At 40.2% G+C, this 24,022-nt stretch overlaps 1 protein-coding gene across 1 annotated transcript in view; it reads right to left on the bottom strand.

Moving 5' to 3' along the window:
• Positions 1-24,022, bottom strand: part of NWD1 (NACHT and WD repeat domain containing 1) — a gene marked incomplete at its 5' end in the record, with an annotated part of 94,949 nt that overhangs the window by 45,216 nt on the left and 25,711 nt on the right. Inside the window, 6 exons of the mRNA XM_082260980.1 lie at positions 2,016-2,175; positions 3,373-3,576; positions 5,367-5,965; positions 6,044-6,370; positions 9,666-10,021; positions 21,292-21,646. Of these exons, the coding sequence (XP_082117106.1) occupies positions 2,016-2,175; positions 3,373-3,576; positions 5,367-5,965; positions 6,044-6,370; positions 9,666-10,021; positions 21,292-21,646 (2,001 nt within the window). The remainder of the gene's footprint in view (positions 1-2,015; positions 2,176-3,372; positions 3,577-5,366; positions 5,966-6,043; positions 6,371-9,665; positions 10,022-21,291; positions 21,647-24,022) is intronic.

Here is a 24,022-nt window from a genome sequence, read left to right as displayed (position 1 = left end):
TCATTTTTGGTGTTTTTTTTTTTTAACGAGTAATGGCGGTGATCTGCGATTTTTTTTTTTGCGGGACTGCGACATTGCGGCTGACAGATCAGACCCTTGACTGACATTTTTGACACTTTTGGGGTTACCAGTGACATTACTGCAGTAATCAGTGCTATACATATGCACTGTTACTGTAAAAATGACACTGGCAGGGAAGGGGTTAACTGTATTGGAGAGGGAGGGGTTAAGTGTGTCCTAGGGGCGTGCTTCTAACTGTGATGGGACATGGCTACTACTGTAAAAACAGAGATCAACAGTCCTACATAGTAGAACCGTCTGATCTCCATTTTTACACAGGGGAGAATGACAGGCGGCTTGTTTATATTAGCCGCCTGCCTTTCTCCCTCTCTACCGATGATCGCAGTGTGACCGGCGGACATCGGGTCCACCGGTCACACGCACGGACTCCTTAGTGAACTAGCCGGGGCAGGCGCGCGCCTCAGCGGGCGCGCGCTCGCCCGCCTCAGCGGGCGCGCGCTCGCCCGCCTCAGCGGGCGCGCGCTCGCCCGCTATTGGCTCACAAGCCGGTGACAGGCTAGTGACGTATATATGTACGTCACTTTGCCTGGCCAGGGCTGACCGCCGCAGCATATGTACTTGCCGCGGTCGGCAAACGGTTAAAGAGTTTTTTGTTTTTTTTTCTTGGGAGAGTGCATGTGTTCAGCACAGGGCCAATCAGCACTGTCCAGACAGAGGGTTGGGAGTCCTGCATCCTGACAGGACAATCGTGGGAGATTGAAAACTCTTACTACCAGCTTTAACCAGCCACTCATAGAAGTCACAAGACTGCTATATACTGCTGATGAGAAAAGGTATTTAGCGGTTTATATTTACTAAAATAATTGCATTTCTATGTTCTGTGTACTGTGGGAGACCAGATATAGTGAATGCAGAGTCTTGGGTTTAGTAACACTTTACGTTGCATCTTTTTAAACAATTATGTGATTTCTGAATGCAGGTGGTTGTACCATAGCTCATTTAGGAGTTATAGAGCAAATGCCTATGGTATTAGGACGTTCTAGTATATGTAAATAATTTTTAAAATATGTAGGTTTTTTTACCTTGATATAATGCATTATTCTGTGTAGATTTTTGACACAAAAAAAAAAAAATTCTTAGTCTGATTTTAAAATGAATGTTTAAAGATTTTTGTACATATTTTCTTTAATTATTTATAATTGCTAGATCCACAAATAACATTTTTAAAAATTATTGTTTCTTTTTTTCAGTCAAGTAAATATTAAATATTATCTGTGAATTTGGCATTGTTATACCTAGCCATCAGTTGGAGCTTTGCACCAATTTTCATGTGTTTTACCTTAATTACTTGCTAATTAGCCTACTACTTTAGCTTTTTAGCTCAAGATAAAGTTAGCAGACACAAGTGAATTAATCAGAGCAGTGAATCATCACCCTCACTCTGGCTGTGTTAGCTTTTTGTATGAAGTTCACCCTCCCTAGCCGGTTTCAAGCTAGAACCTTCTAGCCAGGTATTTAATTACCCCTTCCTGAAGATGTCAGCAACCTCCAATGTTTACATCCTCATAAACATTTTTTCCTGTGCAGTAACTAACCATAGAATTGAATGGGGTTCATACTCTTCCAGTAGAGATAGTAGAAGTACATCCCCATTCAAGCCTTCAGGGAGTTATTGTGCAGGTGTGGCCAACACTAGAGAGAATTTGGGATCAGATGATGTAAACATTGGATGAGCCCACCACTGTCGGTAGAGATAAGTAAGCACCTGGGTGGTTGTGGCAGGATTAGGAGTCTAGGTTAGATTAGGTTACAGGCTAGGTAGATTAGGCTGTTTTTTTAAATTTCCTTTATCGGCTGATGGATGTTACCAATGATGTTATTTAAAACAATAGTTTTTCAAGAGAAATATATTTGTTAGCTAAATTTCATTACATTACGTGTTACATTATAAAATGACATTAAGCTATGTTTTAAAACAGCTAAAGTTTAAGTACCTTTCGGTCAGCACACAGGGATTGCTTGAGAAGTGTGAGATTTATCCTCCGAAGAGCCCCCATACTCCATGTGCCCAAAAAATATTCCGCCAGGGTATGATGTCTTTTCTTCTTTTCTGAATCACTCAAGTAGTGTTCCTGTGCTACTTCAATAAACTGCCTGTAGCCACAAAATCATTCAGAGAAGAAAGAAATTAGATGTAACTGTTCTTTGGATATGTGTTCCAGGCACATAACTGGGCATATAACACAAAGGGAAGGTTTTAAAGGATAACTTCACCTTTAGTAACATATTATATGCTACACCCATATTCAGGGTATAGCATGTTACTAAATCAGCAGCCCCCACACAACCCCAATCCCAAATTGTGACAGCGGGCAGAGGATACTCTCCCCGCACCAGCTGTCACAATTTAAAAACAGAGTGACCACACAGCCGCTTCATTCATTCACAGAGTTCTGTGAATGAATGAACAGGTCCTGTCTACCACCACATACTTTAATTATTTATTTTATGTGTAAATTAAGTCAAAACTTTGGTGTGGGGTAGGATTAGAACCCCTGTCAGGTTTTACTGCTATCTGGGGTTTCATTAGATTTCCTCTTAGCTATTGTCATGATTGCAGTGGTTTCACCAGAGAGGAAGTGAAGGAGAATCTGCAACGGAGGCACAGACAGCAATAAACCAGGGGGTATATCCTTCCCTTTCATTACTAAAATCTGCAGTTTTTCATTTCCTTCACGTTAGATGAAGCCATTATCATTGTGACAGGAAGTGAGCAGAAATCTCTCTAGCAGAGCACTGGAACGCAGTAAAACCCAACAGGCATTCTAATTCCTTACCACTGCATCCAATATTAAAAAAATGTTTAGGTTGGACATAGTGTACACTTTACCAAACCAACACAAAATTTGTCATAAAATGAAGTGTTTAAAGAAACATACGCTTTAACCATGCCGGGCAAAATAATGGGTTCACTCTTATAGTGGTCCCACCAGCAGCCTACTGATATTTCCTTTGCTCCCCCAATGCTCAGTTTGTTCCTCATGATTGATGAGCATTACCTCTGTGTAAGATCTGTATCACTACTTGATCTTACAGAGGACCCAAGATTCCCACTCATCTCCATGTGACAGCACTGGATTCCTGAGTGGCCAATCAATTATCACCAGCATATTCAACTAGAAAGGAGGGACATAAATCACATGCTACCCTATACCTGTAAGTACATCGCTTCCAGTGGCCAAACAGAGCAGTGGGGGGGGGGGGGGGCAAAAGAAGATACGTCCAAACTTCTGGTGGAGCCTGCATGGGCAAAACACAGGTTCACATTAAAACAGGACTGAATTTTCATACCTATGGTATAGGCCCAGTACTGTGATTCCATCGGCCTGCCTCTCCACCAAATATCCATCCAGGTCTTGCCGTAAGTGAGTCCATGACAGTGCAGGAATTCGTATGACATCACTTCTTGGGGGAGCCCAATACTGATAAATATCGGCAAGAACCTCATCATCTATAGAGAGAATATCCTTTAGTTCAGCTTCTGATAGACCCGTCCTAAAGTTGAGATAAATATTGAAAATTATTCATAATACTTTCTATAAATTGTTACTTTCAATTGCTGTTCCTGTTATGATTAACTCATAGGTGCCTAAACTTGTTATTAAAGTACTAAATAACTACTCTGCCTCCCACCATACAGGACAGAACAGGACTGGCAACAAGGCTGGCTCTTCTATCTATACAGCAGCCTGCATCTTTTCTTCTATGCCCAGTGAGCCTGCAATATGTTTTACTGCTTGGATTCATATGTTTGAGAATTACATACGTGCTGCTGATCAGAAGGAGTTACCTATTGCAAGAGTGCTTTGCTTATTCACTGCCTGGGAGCAGAAATAAAGTGCAATTTTTATACTCCACCAGCAGAAGATGGCTTAAGCTCTCAATACATTAAATTGGCCAGTCCATCACCTTCACCCTCAGCTTCTTTAGCAAGGCAGTGGTTGTCTTGGAGGTGTGTTTGGGGTCATTATCATGTTGGAATACTGGCCTACGGGCCAATCTCCAAAGGGAGGGGATCGTGCTCTGCTTCAGTATGTCACAGTACATGTTGGCATTCATGGTTCCCTCAATGAACTGTAGCCAACAGCACTCATGCAGCCCCAGACCATGACACTCCCACCACCATGCTTGACTGTAGGCAAGACACACTTGTCTTTTAACTCCTCCCATGATTGCCGCCACACGCTTGAAAACATCTGAACCAAATATGCTTATCTTAGTCTCATCAGACCACAGGACATGGTTCCAGTAATCCATGTCCTTAGTCTGCTTGTCTTCAGCAAACTGTTTGCAGGCTTTCTTATGCATCATCTTTAGAAGAGGCTTCCTTCTGGGACGACAGCAATGTAGACCAAATTGATGCAGTGTGCGGCGTATGGTCTGAGCACTGACAGGCTGACCCCCACCCCTTCAATCTCGGCAGCAAAGCTGGCAGCACTCATATGTCTATTTTGCAAAGACAACCTCTGGATATGACGCTGAGCACGTGCACTCAACTACTTTGGTCGACCATGGCGAGGCCTGTTCTGAGTGGAACCTGTCCTGTTAAACTGCTGTATGGCAGCTCAGTTTCAGGGTCTTGGCAATCTTATTATAGCCTAGGCCACAGGTGTCAAACACAAGGTAAGGGGGTGCATTGTGACGTAAGGAAGGGTGGGTGACTCTTGACTTCTGATGATGGGGGGGCTCTTGACATCTCATGTAAGGGTGTAAGGGGGCGTGGGGTGATATAACTGGCCCTTTGAGGGCAACCATAATGCTGATGTGGCCCACAATTAAATTGAGTTTGACACCCCTGGCCTAGGCCATCTTTATGTAGAGCAACAATTCTTTTTTTCAGATCCTCAGAGGCACAAATATAACCTAAACTATACATATAACAATATAGAGCAGCTATTTTCAAGTAGGGTTCTGTGGAACCCTAGGGTTCCTCCAAAGGTTGCTAGGGGTACCTTGAGTTGTGGCTAACTGACCTTCCATCTGATGGTACCTGCAAAGTTGTTAGGCATATCACCACTTGGCAGAGCTGATAGCATGGCACCAATTGTCTTTTTAGCTCACCTGTAAGGGTGGCATTCTGATCACCACAGTAAGACAGTAAGAGGGCATTCTTCCCACTGACCACCAATGTAAAAAGCATTTTCCCACTGACCCCCATTGGACTAATCTTAGCAAGGATAATCTTGAAACATCAAAATTACTTTTAAGCGTTCTGTGGTAAAAAGGTTGAGAAAGGCTCATAAAGACATTCTTACAACGTACAGTAGATAAATGTATTTACCCACCTACATGCTGCAATGTATCCCAGGACATGAGATACCAGTAATTTACCATGAACAGCTTCCATCCTCTTATACAACTGATGCACAGCTTCTTTAGTACTTGTAGCGATATGGAGTTCTGAGGGTGGTGTGTAAGATGACCATCTCTTGGCTTCATCGAATGCCAGTTTAAGAAGCAGTGGCTGCCCGCATTTTCTGAAGCTGTTCAGTACAATATCAAGTTGGGCAGGAGTCAACTTCCGTCCAGCTGAAGACATGAGCATTTCAATCACCTGACCCCCTTGTTCAGCAGAGAGTTGTTGCACCTCCAAGTAAGAAGTTGCATCAGTAATTTTCTCTTTTAGGGTGTTCAGAATGCCTCCTTCATGAGGTAATGTGGACAAGACAATGTGCACATTGGTTGGGCATACCTTTGGCAGCCAGTGGAGATGATGGGCTCCTTCTGACGAGGAGAGCTGGTCAAGTGAATCAAGAAAAAGCACCAACGTTTCTGACCTTTCATTGGATACTTTTGTGAGGATCTGGTGAAAAAATCTCACTGTTTCATTGTAAATGTTAGTGACCTGTACAGTGGGGAGGGGCATATCCAATGCTAAGCATACCTAAGTAGAAAATGACAATCATAAGAATATAGCAATTTGACTGTGTCTAGGAGTAAGCACAAGTCACAGCAAACCTACCTGTTGGCAAATACTTTTGAGAACATCATGGATTTCAGAGCTTTGAGGTGAAGTTCCAAGAAGCCTTAAGATCAACACACAATTTCCATCAGTTTTTGCAGATTGTCTAATCAGTTCAAAAGCCTTGCACATAAGAGCAGTTTTTCCTGACCCAGAAGCTCCATAGATGACGAGAGGGAATTGCACAGGGGTTTCATTATTCCTGAGTCGACTCACAATGGTATCGAGCAATTCCTGCCGTCCACAAAATACTTCTGACTTTGTACGTGACAAATGCAGATGATGTGTTACCTCCTGCCGAAGCCCTCCTAACCAAGGATATTGTTTCTGCAAGCAAGTACCAGCAACGATTACTTTTCTACTTTTTCAAATGGGTGCATAAGAATCTAGATACTTAATAATTTTTGAAGATATTTTTATAGTGATAACTGGGTGTAGCACAATGACCAATAAAGTTTATGCTTTTTGGTTTTATTTTGCAATTGGCTTCCTATAAGCCCAGATCATCCTGGACCTGCTCCACTCTGTGACTGGACAGTGAAATGAGAAGCAGCACAGTGAGAGGTGAGCTGCAGGTATCTCTCCCTCTGCTTTCTCCTCCTATCACCATGTTCCTTGTCAGCATATCAACTGATCGTCTCCTTGTATTGTTGTTGCTTCTTCCTCTTCTCACACTCAAGCCCTGTTGTATGGGGACTGCATAAGGCTGAAACAAGGTAAAATTCGGCCCCTTACACTCCTTGCATGAAAAAAACATGAATTATTGCAGAGCTGTTTTAATGTGTATCTTGCATATCTGCCCAGATTTTGGCTTCAAATGCCACAAAAGCTTGGACTATTTTGATCAGGCACATAAACAGGTGTCATGTGGTATGATGTTTCACATGCTAGAAGCACTCATGTGCAACCTTTGGGAGGGAGTAGGAAAAAGTTCGAACCACTGTCAGTTTTTTTAGTGCTGTCTGCATCTCCATTAGGGAGATCCACCCTCTCTTTTTGATTTAGTGACCATTGTTACTAGAACCGAAAATTAGACAAAATTTTGATTTGTCAAGGGAAAAGGAAAACAGATCTTCCAATGGGGACACCTGTTCCTGTGACATTTGTCTAATGTTCCTCCTACTTTGCAGAGATCACCTTTTACTTCTTTTTGTGATACACAAACATGGCGCATTGATGGTCAGATTTACAGTCCTTGAGAAGGTGATTGAGGACACTAGGGGGGGGGGGGGGGGGTAATTTCAACAGGAAACTCCTACAGCAGGAGACCCGGTGGATATATAATTTAAATGCTACAACATCGCCGGGCCTAAATGAGGCTTTAAGTTTTAAGCCCTTCCTGTAGAATTATCAACTGTACCCCTCCCAATAAACCGAACATATTGCTTATCTCAACGAACGAATATAGACATCAACAGTTGATGGATATTGGGCCTGATATATAACTATACACTATATAATTGTTTGTAGCTGCTTTGTTAGATATACTACATATATAATTATGTGGCTTATAGAGATATGTCCATATCCATAAAATGGATATAAGGGATAAATATATACTGCATTACTAATGTATTTTGTGAGCTTCTTTAGTGACGGCTGGATGGGTTATAAGTACAAATAATTATATATGATGGTCCCATGTATAGTATTTCTGGAACTTTAGCCCCCTTTTTTTATCATTAGGGGCTTATAGTATTCGGGGCAGTGGAGCTGAGGTGGTGGCACTTGGGGTCAAACTTTTCTTCATTGTTTATTATAAAGTTGTAAGTTATGGTGTATAGTTTTGAATGTTGATCGGGACACAGCAACATGACCAATTTGACTCGACCTTACTATTGGACGAAAAATAGGATGTCTCTGTGCGGGCCCCCTTGATGGGGGGCTCTTCTTTCTTTACCGATTCCAACTGCCTCCCCTTTAAATACAAAATTTCTTCCTCTCTGTTCACCCCATTATTTTGTTTTTTTATTTAGATTCATGATGCACATGCACACTGGAACCATCACGGCTGTTGCGCAGTTTGGCATGTTCGTGTTCTCGTATTCGCATTGGCTATTTGACACGCGTGGTGGTTAGTTCTTCGGTGCGCATGTGCCCAAGTGGAGTGTTGATTGGTGCCTTAGTGGGAGCTGGGTGGAAGATGGGGGTGTGGATGAGATGTAAAAGGAAGTAGGCGTAAGCTTATGAAGGCATATGGTTTGATTGGTGGAATAGTGCTAACCCAGGAAGGGATGAAAGAGGCGCACAATTATGACATCACATGCTTTTTGGCGCCAAAACTAGCATAAAAGAGACACATTCATTCACAGACATTCAGCTGATGGTGGATGAGTGTCTGTGAATCATCTCTGGTAAGACTAACAATTTATTTAATACACTATGACTGTAGTATGGATTTATAGCTATATTAATGGACTTCTATCTTTTGTGGATTACTCTATAGGTGCTTATGTGGAAGATTTTTAAACGCTGTAATAATTCCTTTGATAATACTGACTGGACATAAAAATTATCCATTTGGATGGTGTTTGCATCAAGCCCAGGGGCCTAAAACAGCTATTATAGGTAATTATACCTCTTATTTAGGGATAATAATGATTAATTGGAAGTGAATGCTATATAATTCATCATTCAACCCCATAGGTTAAGACAACATTGAAGGGAGGATTATAACCCATACTTTGGTGGGCTGATTACCATTATCCTTTTCAAAAATGTTAAGTTAATATCAAGTAAGTAGAAATGAGCCAATGGGTATAATTAAATATTGCCCTTAGTGATGTGGACCTTATAGCTGGTTTATATATAATACAGTTGTTTTTTGTTTAAATCTATATAGGGTTTTATCTTCAATAATTCCAAATTAGGAAACATATGTAAATGTCCGTAAAAGCGCCTGAAACTATCTCATGTACCATCACCCAGCTGTTACTGCTGGAGCTCCCAAGTATATTGTAAGTCAATGCAGCTATCAAAGTACCTGATCCATTTTCATTGTTTTGTATATTAAAGTTTATAAATATTATGTTTTTTCTATGTTATTTAGGACAATTGCCTGTGCTGCCAAGTTATATAGGTCCTAATGAATGCGATTGAATGTGATTGATTGAATGTAATTGAATGCAATTGAATGTGAAATGCATTGACCTCTTGGAACAACCAGCATAGAAACAGTGATTGTTGGATTACTTGGTATATTGTATACTGTATGAGAGCTATGACTCTTTTTTTCTTTGGTTTTAAACCTTTTTAATAAGACAAAGTTGTGCAATAAATTTGATACTTTTATATATATAACTGTGTACAGTCCTCCGTTTTGGTACCAGTAAAGTTTGACATTTTTCTGGAAGTTTTTCTTTTTTCTTTTGTTTTTTTCTTATTGTGTTTGGAGACAAAAATTAAAGGATAATCTATCTAATTGGACACTGACTGCAAATAATCTTGACAGGGATTTTCTACTCTATCCAAAACTTAAAAAAAATGGTCTTTTAGATACAATATAAATACAGACGGCATTACTTATAATTAGATTGCAACCCAAAGAAAAGAGTTCCCAGAAAAGTAGATTACATGTAAAAGGTCACATAAACTTATTTTGGATTTAGTAGGTTTTGTTTACCTGTGATTCTGATATCTCCTTTTCTCTTGCAGACAGACATCTAAGTATCTGGTGATTTACAAGAGCAATCACCTGTTCACAAAGCTTCCTTAGGTAAGTGGTCTTTAATGTATGTTTGCTTAGCTCCACAGTGAATGTTTTTACTTTGTTTGAATGTTTCTCGACAATGCGGGATTTGAAATCTTCTAAAAGATCTTGAGCTTCTGAGTCAGGACTCCCATCTTCTTTGACATCTAAAATTTGTGAAGCATTATCTTTACAGAAGTCAATGTCTTTAATTTCTCTTAAGAAGATAGTAGCGCCTTCTTCATTTGTGTCAGAGGCAAAGAGTCCACAATCAATCTCACATTCTGTTACTGAAATAAATTAGATACAGAATGGTTTATTAGGTATATACATTAATTGGTATTATATGAAAGCTAAACTTCAGGAAACAGCTACATTGACAACTGAAACACATACTGTGTATATTTTTTTAATGCATTCGTACTTTACAGCATTTCTTCACACCTGCCTAAAACTTTTACACAGTATATATTTACTGTTTACATGGGAAAATGTTGTTCAGCTGCTCTTGTGATCTCTACACCAATGCTGCAGTGTCCAAGAGCTCACATTGCTACTTTCTATACTATTTGGTTGTCCAGTGAATATGGAGAAAAAGGTGACCCAGAAAGCTGCAAAGCTCAAAGTGAAAATAGATGTGTCACCTGATTCATCGTTCCACATAGCAGATATGTGAAAATTGCAAGCCTGACAATAATTCATTACAAATCCTTTAGCAGGTAAACCAATAAACATATATGTATTTTAAACAGGTTGTTTATCTGCCATTGTAGATGATTTGTTTAATTCAAAAACCCATTTGGCTTCCACATTCCCTTCAGGTATTGTATGGGCTATTGTGGCCAGCTCCAAGGTCACTTGACTTCTTGGTTTTAGCCAGCAATAAAATAAACCTTTGAGCCTAATATATACAGTGGGTACAGAAAGTATTCAGACCCCCTTAAATTTTTCACTCTTTGTTATATTGCAGCCATTTGCTAAAATCATTTAGGTTCATTCTTCTTCCTCATGAATGTACACATAGCACCCCATACTGACAGAAAAACACAGAATTGTTGACATTGTTGCAGATTTATTAAAAAAGAAAAACTGAAATATCACATGGTCCTAAGTATTCAGACCCTTTGCTGCGACACTCATATATTTAACTCAGGTGCTTTCCATTTCTTCTGATCATCCTTGAGATGGTTCTACACCTTCATTTGAGTCCAGCTGTGTTTGATTATACTGATTGGACTTGATTAGGAAAGCCACACACCTGTCTATATAAGACCTTCCAGATCCCAATGCATGTCAGAGCAAATGAGAATCATGAGGTCAAAGGAACTGCCGGAAGAGCTCAGAGACAGAATTGTGGCAAGGCACAGATCTGGCCAAGGTTACAAAAATATTTCTGCTGCACTTAAGGTTCCTAAGAGCACAGTGGCCTCCATAATCCTCAAATAAAAAAAGACATTTGGGATGACCAGAACCCTTCCTAGAGCTGGCCGCTCGGCCAAACTGAGCTATCGGGGGAGAAGAGCCTTGGTGAGAGAGGTAAAGAAGAACCCAAAGATTACTGTGGCTGAGCTCCAGAGATGCAGTCAGGAGATGGGAGAAAGTTGTAGAAAGTCAACCATCACTGCAGCCCTCCACCAGTCGGGGCTTTATGGCAGCGTGGCCCTACGGAAGCCTCTCCTCAGTGTAAGACACATGAAAGCCCGCATGGAGTTTGCTAAAAGAAACACCTGAAGGACTCCAAGATGGTGAGAAATAAGATTCTCTGGTCTGATGAGACCAAAATAGAACTTTTTGGCCTTAATTCTAAGCGGTATGTGTGGAGAAAACCAGGCACTGCTCATCACCTGTCCAATACAGTCCCAACAGTGAAGCATGGTGGTGGCAGCATCATGCTGTGGGGGTGTTTTTCAGCTGCAGGGACAGGACAACTGGTTGCAATCGAGGGAAAGATGAATGCGGCCAAGTACAGGGATATCCTGGACAAAAACCTTCTCCAGAGTGCTCTGGACCTCAGACTGGGCCGAAGGTTTACCTTCCAACAAGACAATGACCCTAAGCACACAGCTAAAATAACGAAGGGGTGGCTTCACAACAACTCCGTGACTGTTCTTGAATGGCCCAGCCAGAGCCCTGACTTAAACCCAATTGAGCATCTCTGGAGAGACCTCAAAATGGCTGTCCACCAACGTTTACCATCCAACCTGACAGAACTGGAGAGGATCTGCAAGGAGGAATGGCAGAGGATACCCAAATCCAGGTGTGAAAGACTTGTTGCATCTTTCCCAAAAAGACTCCTGGCTGTATTAGATCAAAAGGGGGCTTCTACTAAATACTGAGCAAAGGGTCTGAATACTTAGGACCATGTGATATTTCAGTTTTTCTTTTTTAATAAATCTGCAACAATGTCAACAATTCTGTGTTTTTCTGTCAGTATGGGGTGCTATGTGTACATTCATGAGGAAGAAGAATGAACCTAAATGATTTTAGCAAATGGCTGCAATATAACAAAGAGTGAAAAATTTAAGGGGGTCTGACTACTTTCCATACCCACTGTACATTGGACATCCAAAGCACAAGCTTAATTGCATCAAAAAGACTTATAGCAGCCTTGGAGTTACTCCCAAGCAGCCCCAGAATTAAGTAAGAAGCCTCTGAAACTTACAGAGATATATGAACTAATATACTATGTGGCAGCATTAGTTTAGAATTAGAAGGAACAACATCCTATCATCATAGAAATGTACAGTATCTCACAAAAGTGAGTACACCCCTCACATTTTTGTAAATATTTTATTATATCTTTTTATGTGACAACACTGAAAAAATTACAATTTGCTACAATGTAAAGTAGTGAATGTACAGCTTGTATAACAGTGTAAATTTGCTGTCCCCTCAAAATAACTCATCACACAGTCATTAATGTCTAAACTGCTGGCAACAAACGTGAGTCAAAATGTCCAAATTTGGCCCAAAGTGTCATTTTGTGTGGTCACCATTATTTTACAGTACTGCCTTAATTCTCTTGGGCATGGAGTTCACCAGAGCTTCACAGGTTGCCACAGGAGTCCTCTCACACTCCTCCATGATGACATCACGAAGCTGGTGGATGTTAGAGACCTTGCGCTCCTCCACCGCCCATTTGAGGATGCCCCACAGATGCTCAATAGGGTTTAGGTCTGGAGACATGCTTGGCCAGTCCATCACCTTACCTACCCTCAGCTTCTTTAGCAAGGCAGTGGTCATGTTGGAGGTGTGTTTGGGGTCGTTATCATGTTGGAATACTCCCCTGGGGCCCAGTCTCCAAATGGAGGGGATCATGCTCTGCTTCAGTATGTCACCGTACATGTTGGCATTCATGGTTCCCTCAATAAACTGTAGCTCCCCAGTGCTGGCAGCACTCATGCAGCCCCAGATCATGACACTCCCACAACCATGCTTGACTGTAAGAAAAGTCACACTTGTCTTTGTACTCCTCGCCTGGTTGTCGCCACACATGCTTGACACCATCTAAACCAAATAAGTTTATCTTGGTCTCCTCAGACCACAGGACATGGTTTCAATAATCCATGTCCTTAGTCTTCTTGTCTTCAGCAAACTGTTTGCGGGCTTTCTTGTGCATCATCTTAAGAAGAGGTCCTGGGACGACAGCCATCCAGACCAGTTTGATGCAGTGTGAGTCGTATGGTCTGAGCACTGACAGGCTGACCCCCCACCCCTTCAACCTCTGCAGCAATATTTTCCAAAGACAACCTCTGGTTAAGACACTGAGCGCCTGCACTCAACTTATTTGGTCGACAATGGTGAGGCCTGTTCTGAGTGGAACCTGTCTTATCAAACTGCTGTATGGTCTTGGCCACCGTGCTGCAGCTCAGTTTCAGGGTCTTGGAAAACTTCTTATAGCCTAGGCCATCTTCACGTACAGCAACAATTCTTTTTTTCAGATCCTCAGAGAGTTCATTGCCATGAGGTGCCATGTTGAACTTCCAGTGACCAGTGTGAGATAACAACAAATTGAACACACCTGCTCCCCATTCACACCTGAGACCTTGTCGCACTAACGAGTCACATGACACAGGGGAGGAAAAATAGCTAATTGGGCCCAATTTGGACATTTTGACCAGTGTTGGGGGTAACTAGTTACAAAGTAACTGATTACAGTAACTACATTACTTTTTTTGGTAACGAAGTAACGTAACTAGTTACAATACTGATATTGGTAACTACACTACTTTACTAGGCTATAGGAGGTAACTACACTACTTTACTAGGCTATAGGAGGTAACTACACTACTTTACTAGGCTATAGGAACGCACTTTCCTGCGTTACCCAAGCCGTGCGATACAATCGTTATTTTGAAGAATAGAGAGGGATGAAGTTTATGACTTTTTGTTGCACTTTGTTTTATTCAGTTTTTTCAGGTTTTGTTCTCATGTTTCCCAAAGCCTGTGTTTATACAATAAACTCTATGCAGAAAGAGTGTCATGTATCTTCTTCTACACGGTCAATTAAGAAAGAGGGAAGTAAAGTAATAATAAGTAGTGAAGTTACTTTTCAAATGCAGTAACTAGTAAAGTAATCTCGTTACAATTTACAGAAGTAACTAGTAACTAGTTACATTTTTTGAGTAACTACCCCAACACTGATTTTGACTTAGGGGTGTACTCACTTTTGTTGCCAGCAGTTTAGACAATAATGGCTGTGTGTTGAGATATTTTAAGGGGACAGCAAATTTACACCGTTATACAAGCTGTACACTCACTACTTTACATTGTAGCAAAGTGTCATTTCTTCAGTGTTGTCACATGAAAAGATATAATAAAATATTTACAAAAATGTGAGGGGTGTACTCACTTTTGTGAGATACTGTGTATACAACAACAACAGAAAGAAGATTTTTTAGGTACCCAAGGAATAGAACCATGTATTTGTGTAAAAAGTACATATTTTTATTATTATGGTTTAAAAGCACCATCTGTGATCACTTAGTGTGTAAAAGACATTTATACATATGTATTGATATCTGTGAAGAAACGTGTTTACAGATTTTCTATGTTTTTCAACTGTTTCTATATTTCATACAGAATTAGCCTTTGCATTCCCCTGAGGAAGCAAAGTAGATCAGAGAAATGTGTGTAAGAATAAGCAATTATTTGCCTACTGTACTATCAGCCCTGTAAAATTCCTAAAGGCTCTTAATTGGATGTAATTATATGGGACTGGTATATGAAGTGTTACTGCTAATGGCACAGGGATACCTGTATAAGGAGGCATCTCAATGACTATATAATTTTTACAGTGCTTTTAAATGATATTAATACAAATGTGTACTTTTTGCACAGATATATGGTTGTAATCCTTGGGTACCTCAAAAGTCTAGCATTAATACTAGTTTTGCCTAAATCTATGCTTTGTTTACCCTTGGCCAAAGTTAATAGAGGCAGATAAAGCCTAAAGTAGGGCGCACAGAACTTTGTTCATGAATATGATTGTATTTTGATCGATCAGATTTTGAGATTACATGGTGTTGGTAGAAATGAGATTGATGATTTACGATCGTAAGTTACAATAACATCTTAACTATTGATCAAAATCTACTTTCCTGTGCATTACAATTCAGTTGAATGGGTTGTCGGCTATAGATTGATAAGTCTGATTGGGGGAGATTATTTAGAAAATAAATTAATATTTTATCGAAGTGGCCATTATTACAGGTAGAACAATACAAAAAAATGTCAGTATGTTCTAACAGGGTCCCAAAAGTTAACATTGATATTAGGCTATCATTCTCTTGACAAACATGTTCAATTTCAATCATTCAGAATACATGCCAATTTTACTCATGGTACCTATAAATGTTTTATTGGCTTGTAGATTGTACAACACAGCCCATTTCCAGAATAGTTTAGCAACAGATACTGAAATACTAATACATTTTCACATGCTAGATATACAATGTATACATAATGTATATGTTTCTAACTCCAGTGTTTGCTTGGTCTCCAACTGAATTTAGTTGACCCCAATGTAATTTCCTCCATCATAACAACTTTTTCAAATTAGAAGCCAGAGTTGGCACCCCTAGTGCTCTGTTTCATGACAACTTTCCTAATACCATTTCTAATTGCCTCACCAGTTTTCTGATGACATTGTCATCTCTCTCACATACACCATTCAGATAATTAATTAATTTTACTAGGTCAGTTTGTAGTGGAGAATAAACCTCTCAATGGTTGTCCTTCCTAGGTAGGCTACCCCAATCAAATAACAGCTTGGGTCAACAGTCTACTATGCATTACTCATAAATGTAAGTGTACATTTGTATTTTCTGCTTTTAGAAATATGTTGTTCTAAAAGTTACTTGCAGCCTCTACTTTTTTAGGACATCCTGGAGTCCATCATTTATTTATTACAAAAGAGATGCTTGCTAGCTTTTTTTTTTTACTCATTTTATTTTTATGACATTTTCATTGACAGAAAAAAAAAGATACAAAAACAGAAAAAGAAGTAAAAAATAAAAGGGGGAGAATACAAAAATCCTTCAGTATTCATATTTCCTCTTCCTTAAACATGACCATGGATAAAGTCTAGTCATATGTTTTTCTACACATGCCTATATATCTTTCTTCCCCATATCTTTTAAAACTGCAGATTGGTATTACATGCTGTTATTCAAACAATGCACATAGACAGGTTAAAAACCCTTAGATTTTTTGCCCCAAAAGTATGCAACCTTACAGAAACTGCCCGATCAACTGGTTTTCTAGGTTATCTTTAAGGTTGGAGACATCATCTAAGGGTGATATTTAATTGCATAACAGCTTTGTGTATTTTACAAATACAGAAACAGCACTTCTAAAAAAAAAAAAAAAAACCCTATTCTTACAATATGAAACTTTTTAGATCTCAATTTATATATTAGAAGTCTTTAAAGAACCATCTAAAAGTCCAGATATTAAAACTCAACAGTCATCCCCTGTATGTAGTCCCTTAACAATCACTTTAAACAACTCTATTTCTAAAACAGAAGGCTAAACTAATGGACTCTAAGCTTCCAATCATGTTTCATGCTGTCCACACCACTCATTGATGCAGTGTAAGGGAACATCATGTGTTGAAAAATCTTCAGAAACCCAAATTTTTAGGAGCCAGTCACAAAATACAACCTATGATAATGCTGTGGTCATGCACTTTGTAATGGCCAAGCATAGACGAGGCTGAAACACAAGCATTAGCATTTACATAACATTCAACAAGGAAGAAAAGGACTAAAAAAGGAAAGAGTGTGTGGATTCAAGTAGAGGAAAATGTCCAAAGGGGTGAGTAAGCATTGATGGAAAGGGAGGAGAATGGTCACAGAAAGGAGGAGAGTGAGCATTGATGAAAGTGAACAGCAAGGATCCCAGAGAAACGTATATGCCTCATTGGTGAAACCAGGGGAGAATGGTCAGAGAAACTAGGTACAATTGGGTAATCATTAGTATTTCAGCCTCTGCACAATGACCTAAGCAACAAGGTAAAGCAGCAAAAATTCTAGATGTTAAGACAAGATGCAGGTCTAAATGAGCACTACAGAAAAAACTTCGAGAGCTGTCTACCACCAAATACATTATATCATCGCCAAATCTTGCCAAAAATGGCCAGATCATGCAACTCTCAGTTAAGTAAACTATACTTATAACTACTAAAAGGTAACAAAACTGACCAAAGCTAATGTGGGAATTCACAAATCATCACTATATCTGTCCCTATTTTGTTTTATAGTGGGACGCACTCCCAGAGCACATACAATTTCTGTAGCCCAGGGGCATGTCCAGGGGAGGCGGGCAATGGGGCGATTGCTCTCCGGAGAAAATAGTAAATTGGCCAGCAGGTGAGCGGGCAGGCCAGTAAGCGGGCGGGCGGGCGGATGAGCAAGCGGCAGGCCAGGGAGCAGAGAGGCAAGCGAGCGAACAGAGAGATGACATGCCCTGCATTACCGCAGTACAGCTTCTGATAGAACACCCCCCTCACTGTGAAGTCATGGGCAGCAGAGAGATTACATTATCTCTCATTGCCCGTCCTAACTCTGGGACACAGCCACTGGAAAGTAAAAATCTGTATCTTGTGGCAAGTGACAATCCGCATCTTGTGGCATGTGACAAACCACATCTTGTGGTAAGTGACAATCCGCATCTTCTGGAAAGTGACAGTCCGCATCTTGTGGCAGGTGACATGGCAAGTGACAATCCGCTCTAGGTGGCAAAGGATGTGGCAAGTAACAAGCTGCATCTGGCAGCAGGTGACGTGACAAGTGACAAGCTGCATCTGAAGGCAGGTGACGCAGCAAGTGACAAGCTGCACTTGGTGGCAGGTAACGTGGCAAGTGATAATCCACATCTGGTGGCAAGTAACGTGGCAAGTAACGAGCTGCATCTGGTGGCAGGTGACATGGCAAGTGACGAGCTGCATCTGGTGGCAGGCGAAGGGGCAAGTGAAAATCTGCATCTGGTGGCAGGCGACGTGGCAAGTGACAGTCTGCATCTGGTGGCAAGTAACTTGGCAAGTGATAAGCTGCATCTGGTAGCAGGCGACGGAGGCAAGTGACTAACTCCGGGCTCCCACTGATTCTACATTATGGTGAGTTGAAATATTTTGTTTTATATTACAATGTAATAATGCACTTGAATCATCCTGACACCATATCAACCATGGTACCATGATGATTGAAGCGTCAACACCAGCCATTGCCCCAACAAATTGCCTGCAAAAAAACCCAATCCCCCCCCCCCCTCCTCAGGCCTTGGCATAATTTTCCTCCACTCAGCCTGTCTCCAGTGCCAAAAAGGTTGGGAACCGCTGCTGTAGTACATCAGGAGACCTGCAGAGAGATCACAAAGATCTCCAGCAAAGTTGATAAAAGTGTTAAGACCGCCGCCACTGTAATGGCTGGCCTTATCACTTTCCTCACTGTGGTTGGCATGTCTAACTTTTTTTCCCTATCTCCTCTGCGCTGAGAGGAAGCTGCATAGGTCACTTCCTCCCAGCCACATAGGAGGGAAGAATAGTGAAACTGTCTGACAGTATTCCATTTCCAGGGATTGGTTCTGTAAGCAACACCTTCTTTTCTGGCAGTGCCCTTCCCGAGACTAGACTCTGGATCTGCCCCTGCTGTAGCCTGGATCTTTTAAAAGTGGAACACTAGCAGTCCATCTGCTAATTTAGATACAATTTGACAAGCCTCTTACAGCCATACACTTGACATAAACATCTAGGACTTAGAAGTGATGTAGCAGGATCACTGAGAGTACATACAGTGATAGTCTAGACTAGAGCACAGAGATACTGTATGTTTGAGAAGAATCCCCAGCAAAGAGTAGAACAGTGCAAATGAATAGCTCCAAACTGCAAACTGTCAATCTTTTTTGCTGACGCTAAGTCTTTTATCCAACCTTCTATCTAATATTACTGCATTTGTTGTTTTGAAAGCCTAGTATAAATTACCAGGAGTTGGTTTAACCAATAATTTTTGTGTATTAATTCCTCATGGGCTGATTACCTGGGGGTGTGACAGGGGTGTGTACCTTGCCTGCATATGTGTGTTAAAATGTGTACCTTTTTCTCTTATCAGAAAGTTTAGAGGTTGACAGATGACTTCATACAGCCTGCATCAATCGAGCCAGGGAGGAACAGAAGCCATTGTGAAAAATTAGAATAGTACTGCTGACCACACATTTTACAGCATTACAGAGTTAGTGGGTAGGGAGAAACAGTGAATGAGTGGAAGACTGCAAGGAAAGCACATAATATCCATAACAGAGCAAGGGGAAGAAGGCAGTGGAGGGAATAGTTATATCAGGATGAGAGCAAAGAGGAGTGACAGTGAGGGGAAGGGAGATGTTCAGAAAATGTCTGCTGGGTCTGGATCGATACTGGAGGACAGTAATTGACTGATGCAACAAGGGTAGCAGCACTGTAGGCTGGATAGGAAAGAAAAGGTCAGAAAAAAAGACTAGGCTACCAGCTGAACAGAACTCTGCCATAGCTAACTACAATCAGGATAAAAACCTCATCGCGCAAGACCTTGCCTGAGAGACAATGAACTTTCTCCCTGGGAGGGTTTGAGGTGTGATTTGGATGCCTGGTGAGATCAGAATGTATTAGAAAGCACTCCCACCACTTGTGAGGAATGAAAAGAAGGACTGTCTCAGAAGGACTCGAAAAGAGACATCACTGCAACATCTATCCCTGCCTGTGGACTTGAATTAAACTAGAGCATGTGTCTGGAGACCCAGAAGAGGGTGCCCTGGGTCCAGTAACACTGCATAAGTTAATCTGTTGTTTGGTAAGAGCTGTTGTGCTTTCTTCAAGAGCCCCAACTCTGCCTGCTAGCATTTATTTTTCTTTTTTTCTTTCATCAGTCACTGGCCATTAAAACTTGGACTGTTATAGCAAGTTAGGACTGTCTTGCTAGGTAAATGTAGTTTAGTCCGGTTAATTACTGGTAGTCAGAATACTGCAGATGTTTAACTATACCTCTCATAGCAATGTTGTTGCCTTATTGTTTGCACATAGCTATTCCTCTCTTCTTTTAGGCTATGGTTGGCCTAATCAATTCTTTGAAATACCGCAAGATGTGTGGGTAAGTGTTGGGTGAGTGAGATGTGTCAACTCCAAGTGTGTAGAGAAATCACAGTTCAGCACTTCCCCTCGGGGTCGTGTGACATAACCTGGTAAATAGGGTTTGTAAATCAGATGTTTAGGCTGCTAGGGAAAAATGACTAAAATGTTTAATTTATGGATTAAAGCTAAGCTCTAGGCATATACAAAAACACATTTTAAAAAACAAGTAGTTATAAAAAGTAAAAAAAAGAAAAAAAAATGCATATTTAAATGAAACTAGTATAAGTATTAGAGAAGTGACATTGCTAACAATTTTCATCTCAAAGTTTCAAAACTTTCATTGTATCTAAAACCAAGTTTTGGATGGAGTTATGTGAGGCTATAATGCTGTCAGTTTTTTTTTTTTTTAATCTCTGTCCCCATTAGGAAAAATCCTTATTTACACTTGCCCTGGCCACCATTGTCAAGTGAGGGAAAATTCAAGATTTTGTGTTGTCACCAGAACAGGAGGTGGGAGAAAATATTTGATTTACTTTTTGTGTAGGATAAGGTGTGGAAGAGTTAGGTCCTTTGTTAAATTTTATATATTTTCCTACCATCCTAACATTTTTCTTAACAAGATTTCTGTTAGCTAAACTTCAAGTTTAACCACCTGAAGTGTGTTTTCAGTATATTCCCCTGGATAATCCTCCAGGTTATTAGTGGCACCCTCAATAGCCCCTAGTAGATTCTTCAAAGAATATAAAAAGAATGCACTTCAGATAGGAGAAACAAGAATTGCAGTTCACAGTAAGTTAATCTGTGACACCGGAACAGGAGGTAAGAAAATATTTTCAAGAGGGACTCCGCAAAGAAAATACGACTAAGGACCCTGCCCTTTATGCAAAACAAAAAAGTTACCCTTTAACCTAAAGTCTCAGAAGCCACCCCAAAACCCTCTAGACTTTTACCATTACAAACCTGATCTGAAATACTTGTGTTTTTGCTCTAATGTAATCAGTCCTTCTTTCTGAGCATTTTCTGCTGCTGAGCGCATTGCCTCAGATAGTCGTTTTTCAGTTTCTCTCCACTCCTTGATTTCTTTTGCCTGAAGCTCTGCATGGGATGGATTCGAGTCAGAGAAATGAGGAAAGTAAACTGTGATTGGTTGAAATATATAAATAGGAGGAACAGAATTCATGTCTTTCCAATACCAGTGGGTCAGCAACTGAGCCTGAGCTTCATCCTTGAGTACTTTTTTATGCAGAATATTAAATTCTTCCTCACCAATAACTCGAGGCATGGGTCTATAACCATATCGATTACCAACCAAACCCTGTGGACATAAAGATATAGACAAATATGTAATATGTATCAATAGACATTCAAAAACACTAATAAAGAAATAACACATGAATAGACTTTCTTCTGTGTGCAGTGCTTTATTATTATATGTATACTAAGACTTTAAATGAGGTTCGTTACAAACAGTTGGTAAATTTATAAATACATGAAAACACATTTATTGATTCATATCAATACAAGTAGAATCATAACACAATACAATGTAAATTATAGTAATGTTAAGAGATGATTTATATATTTAGGAACCTCACCAACAGATTGTGAAAAATACATGATTACAAAATGTGGTAAAACATATTCAGAATCATAAATGATTGGGATCGATCATAGCACACTGTAACGTATGATTATTATGTTGAGAGCTGATTACTGTATATTGGTGGATCTCAGTCAACAGAATGCAATACATTGGTTCATGATTAAAAAATATTCATGTATACGGTCAGACATATAAACGCATGATTGTAGTAAAATAATTGCATCCAAAAAGCTCAACACGTTTTGTGGAATTCGCTCCACTTCCTTAGCTCCAAGTTCAATCCCAATATTTTGCACTACACCCTGGCCATACTGTGCAGAATAAGAACCCCCTTTAAATTGCTAGTTATACCATTGTTGATCCCGCAATGGAGATTCTCACTTCTCTTGAGGTCCCTTTATACATGCCTTGGTGTCCCAGTGCAGATGCTCCCAGACAACCCTCAGTCCATAGCACCACGTGTTCAACTTGGAGCTGATTTATACATACCTTGCATCTGCGCCTAAGGAAGTGGAATGAACCCTTATGCCCAATGCCCCTAAACCTTATCATTCTTTCAGTTCTCAACACTGTTTCTGCAAACCCCCCTTTTCCCTGGCTCTCATCATCCAACCTTACTGCTCTGGAATGGTCACACTTTTGCAAATATATATATAATAATACCGATGTGTCTCCATGTTTATTAGGGCTACTTTTTTTTTGTGTCCTATTAACTGACACAGTATACATATTTGAAAAATGTTATTTTTTTAAGATATACTTTATGTCTTCTACAGGATAATTCAATACATAACTTTGCTACAGGTTTTTTTTATACACTTGTACGAAGGAAAAGGTTACATATTGGCTTACATTAGACTTCTATTTACTTTTATGGCAACTATTTTTGTTCTATCAAACTTTCATGGGAGTAGCTGCTTCATGTAATCTTTTTGTGAATGAACAAGTCTTCCTCATGTGGATTTTTGTTGTCAGCATGTGTAAACAGGCAAGTTCATGCATGTATTGAGTAAAGGAATGGATTTTAGAGAAGACAATCATAGCGTTTTAAAGCTCTTGACCTATCACATTGCCATGCGTGAATGATTCCTTGCTCTGCACTTAACTCTTTTTCATAAATACCAGTGTGTTATTGTGAGAGCATAAAGAATAAACCCACATAGGACCGAAGATTATTTCCCCTAAATTGTAACTATAGCAATGATCCCTTCAGCAGCTGGATTTTTACCAAGCCCTCCTAGCCTTCCTAATAGTGACCTGTCCTGTAGCTACAACAAGACATTCACTAACCTCAGATGGACAGACAGGTTTCAAAACTTCCACACAGACTCCTATAACTTTATTCTTCTTTTGCAATTTTATTTACTCGATTGTCATTGGGAGGGAGTGTTAAGGGTACAGGATACCCCCAAAACAGCAGCAAAAATGCTTCTGCACAGCAGACATCTCAGTAAACTCTGAATTTATGGATGGGCTACTATTTTTAAATAGCTTTGGACCTCTCCTACAGGTAATCTGTAGAACACTTTATGCATCTGCTTCAGGCAAATGTAGATTCTGTAGGTCCAGGTAGGTGGCTACTTATACATTTTCTTGGCCAGGTTGGTACTCTTTAGCATACTTGGGAACTTCCTGGAATAGACAGAGCAATGCCTGAAATTCCAGTGTGATTGCAGAGTCAGTACTGGAAATTTCAAATCTCCTGAATGCTTGCAATGTTTGTAAACAGCAGCACACGTGATACCACACACAGTGGGATGGATTTACTAAAACTGGAGAGTGCAAGATCTGGTTCGGCTCTGCTTGATAGCTAATCAGCTTCTAACTTCAGCTTCTGCAATTAAGCTTTGGCAAAAAAAAACTAGAAATTAATTGGTTTGTATGAAGATCTGCACCAGAATTTGCACTCTCTAGCTTTAGTAAATTAATCTTCCTGGAGGAGGTAGGGGTGCTGCGCTGGAGCAGAAGTAGATTTTATTAAGCAGGCATGTAGCGGATCATTACCCTTGTTACAAAGTCTCCAGCAGAATATTGCAAGTTACATGAATCTTTGGTAAATCTGGTGAAAAATGAGAGTTTACTGGTATG

Source organism: Pelophylax lessonae (genome assembly GCF_965119305.1).
Source record: "Pelophylax lessonae genome assembly, chromosome: 1".
In the NCBI taxonomy this organism is placed as follows: Eukaryota; Metazoa; Chordata; class Amphibia; order Anura; family Ranidae; genus Pelophylax; species Pelophylax lessonae.
This window is presented reverse-complemented; position numbering and strand designations above follow the sequence as displayed.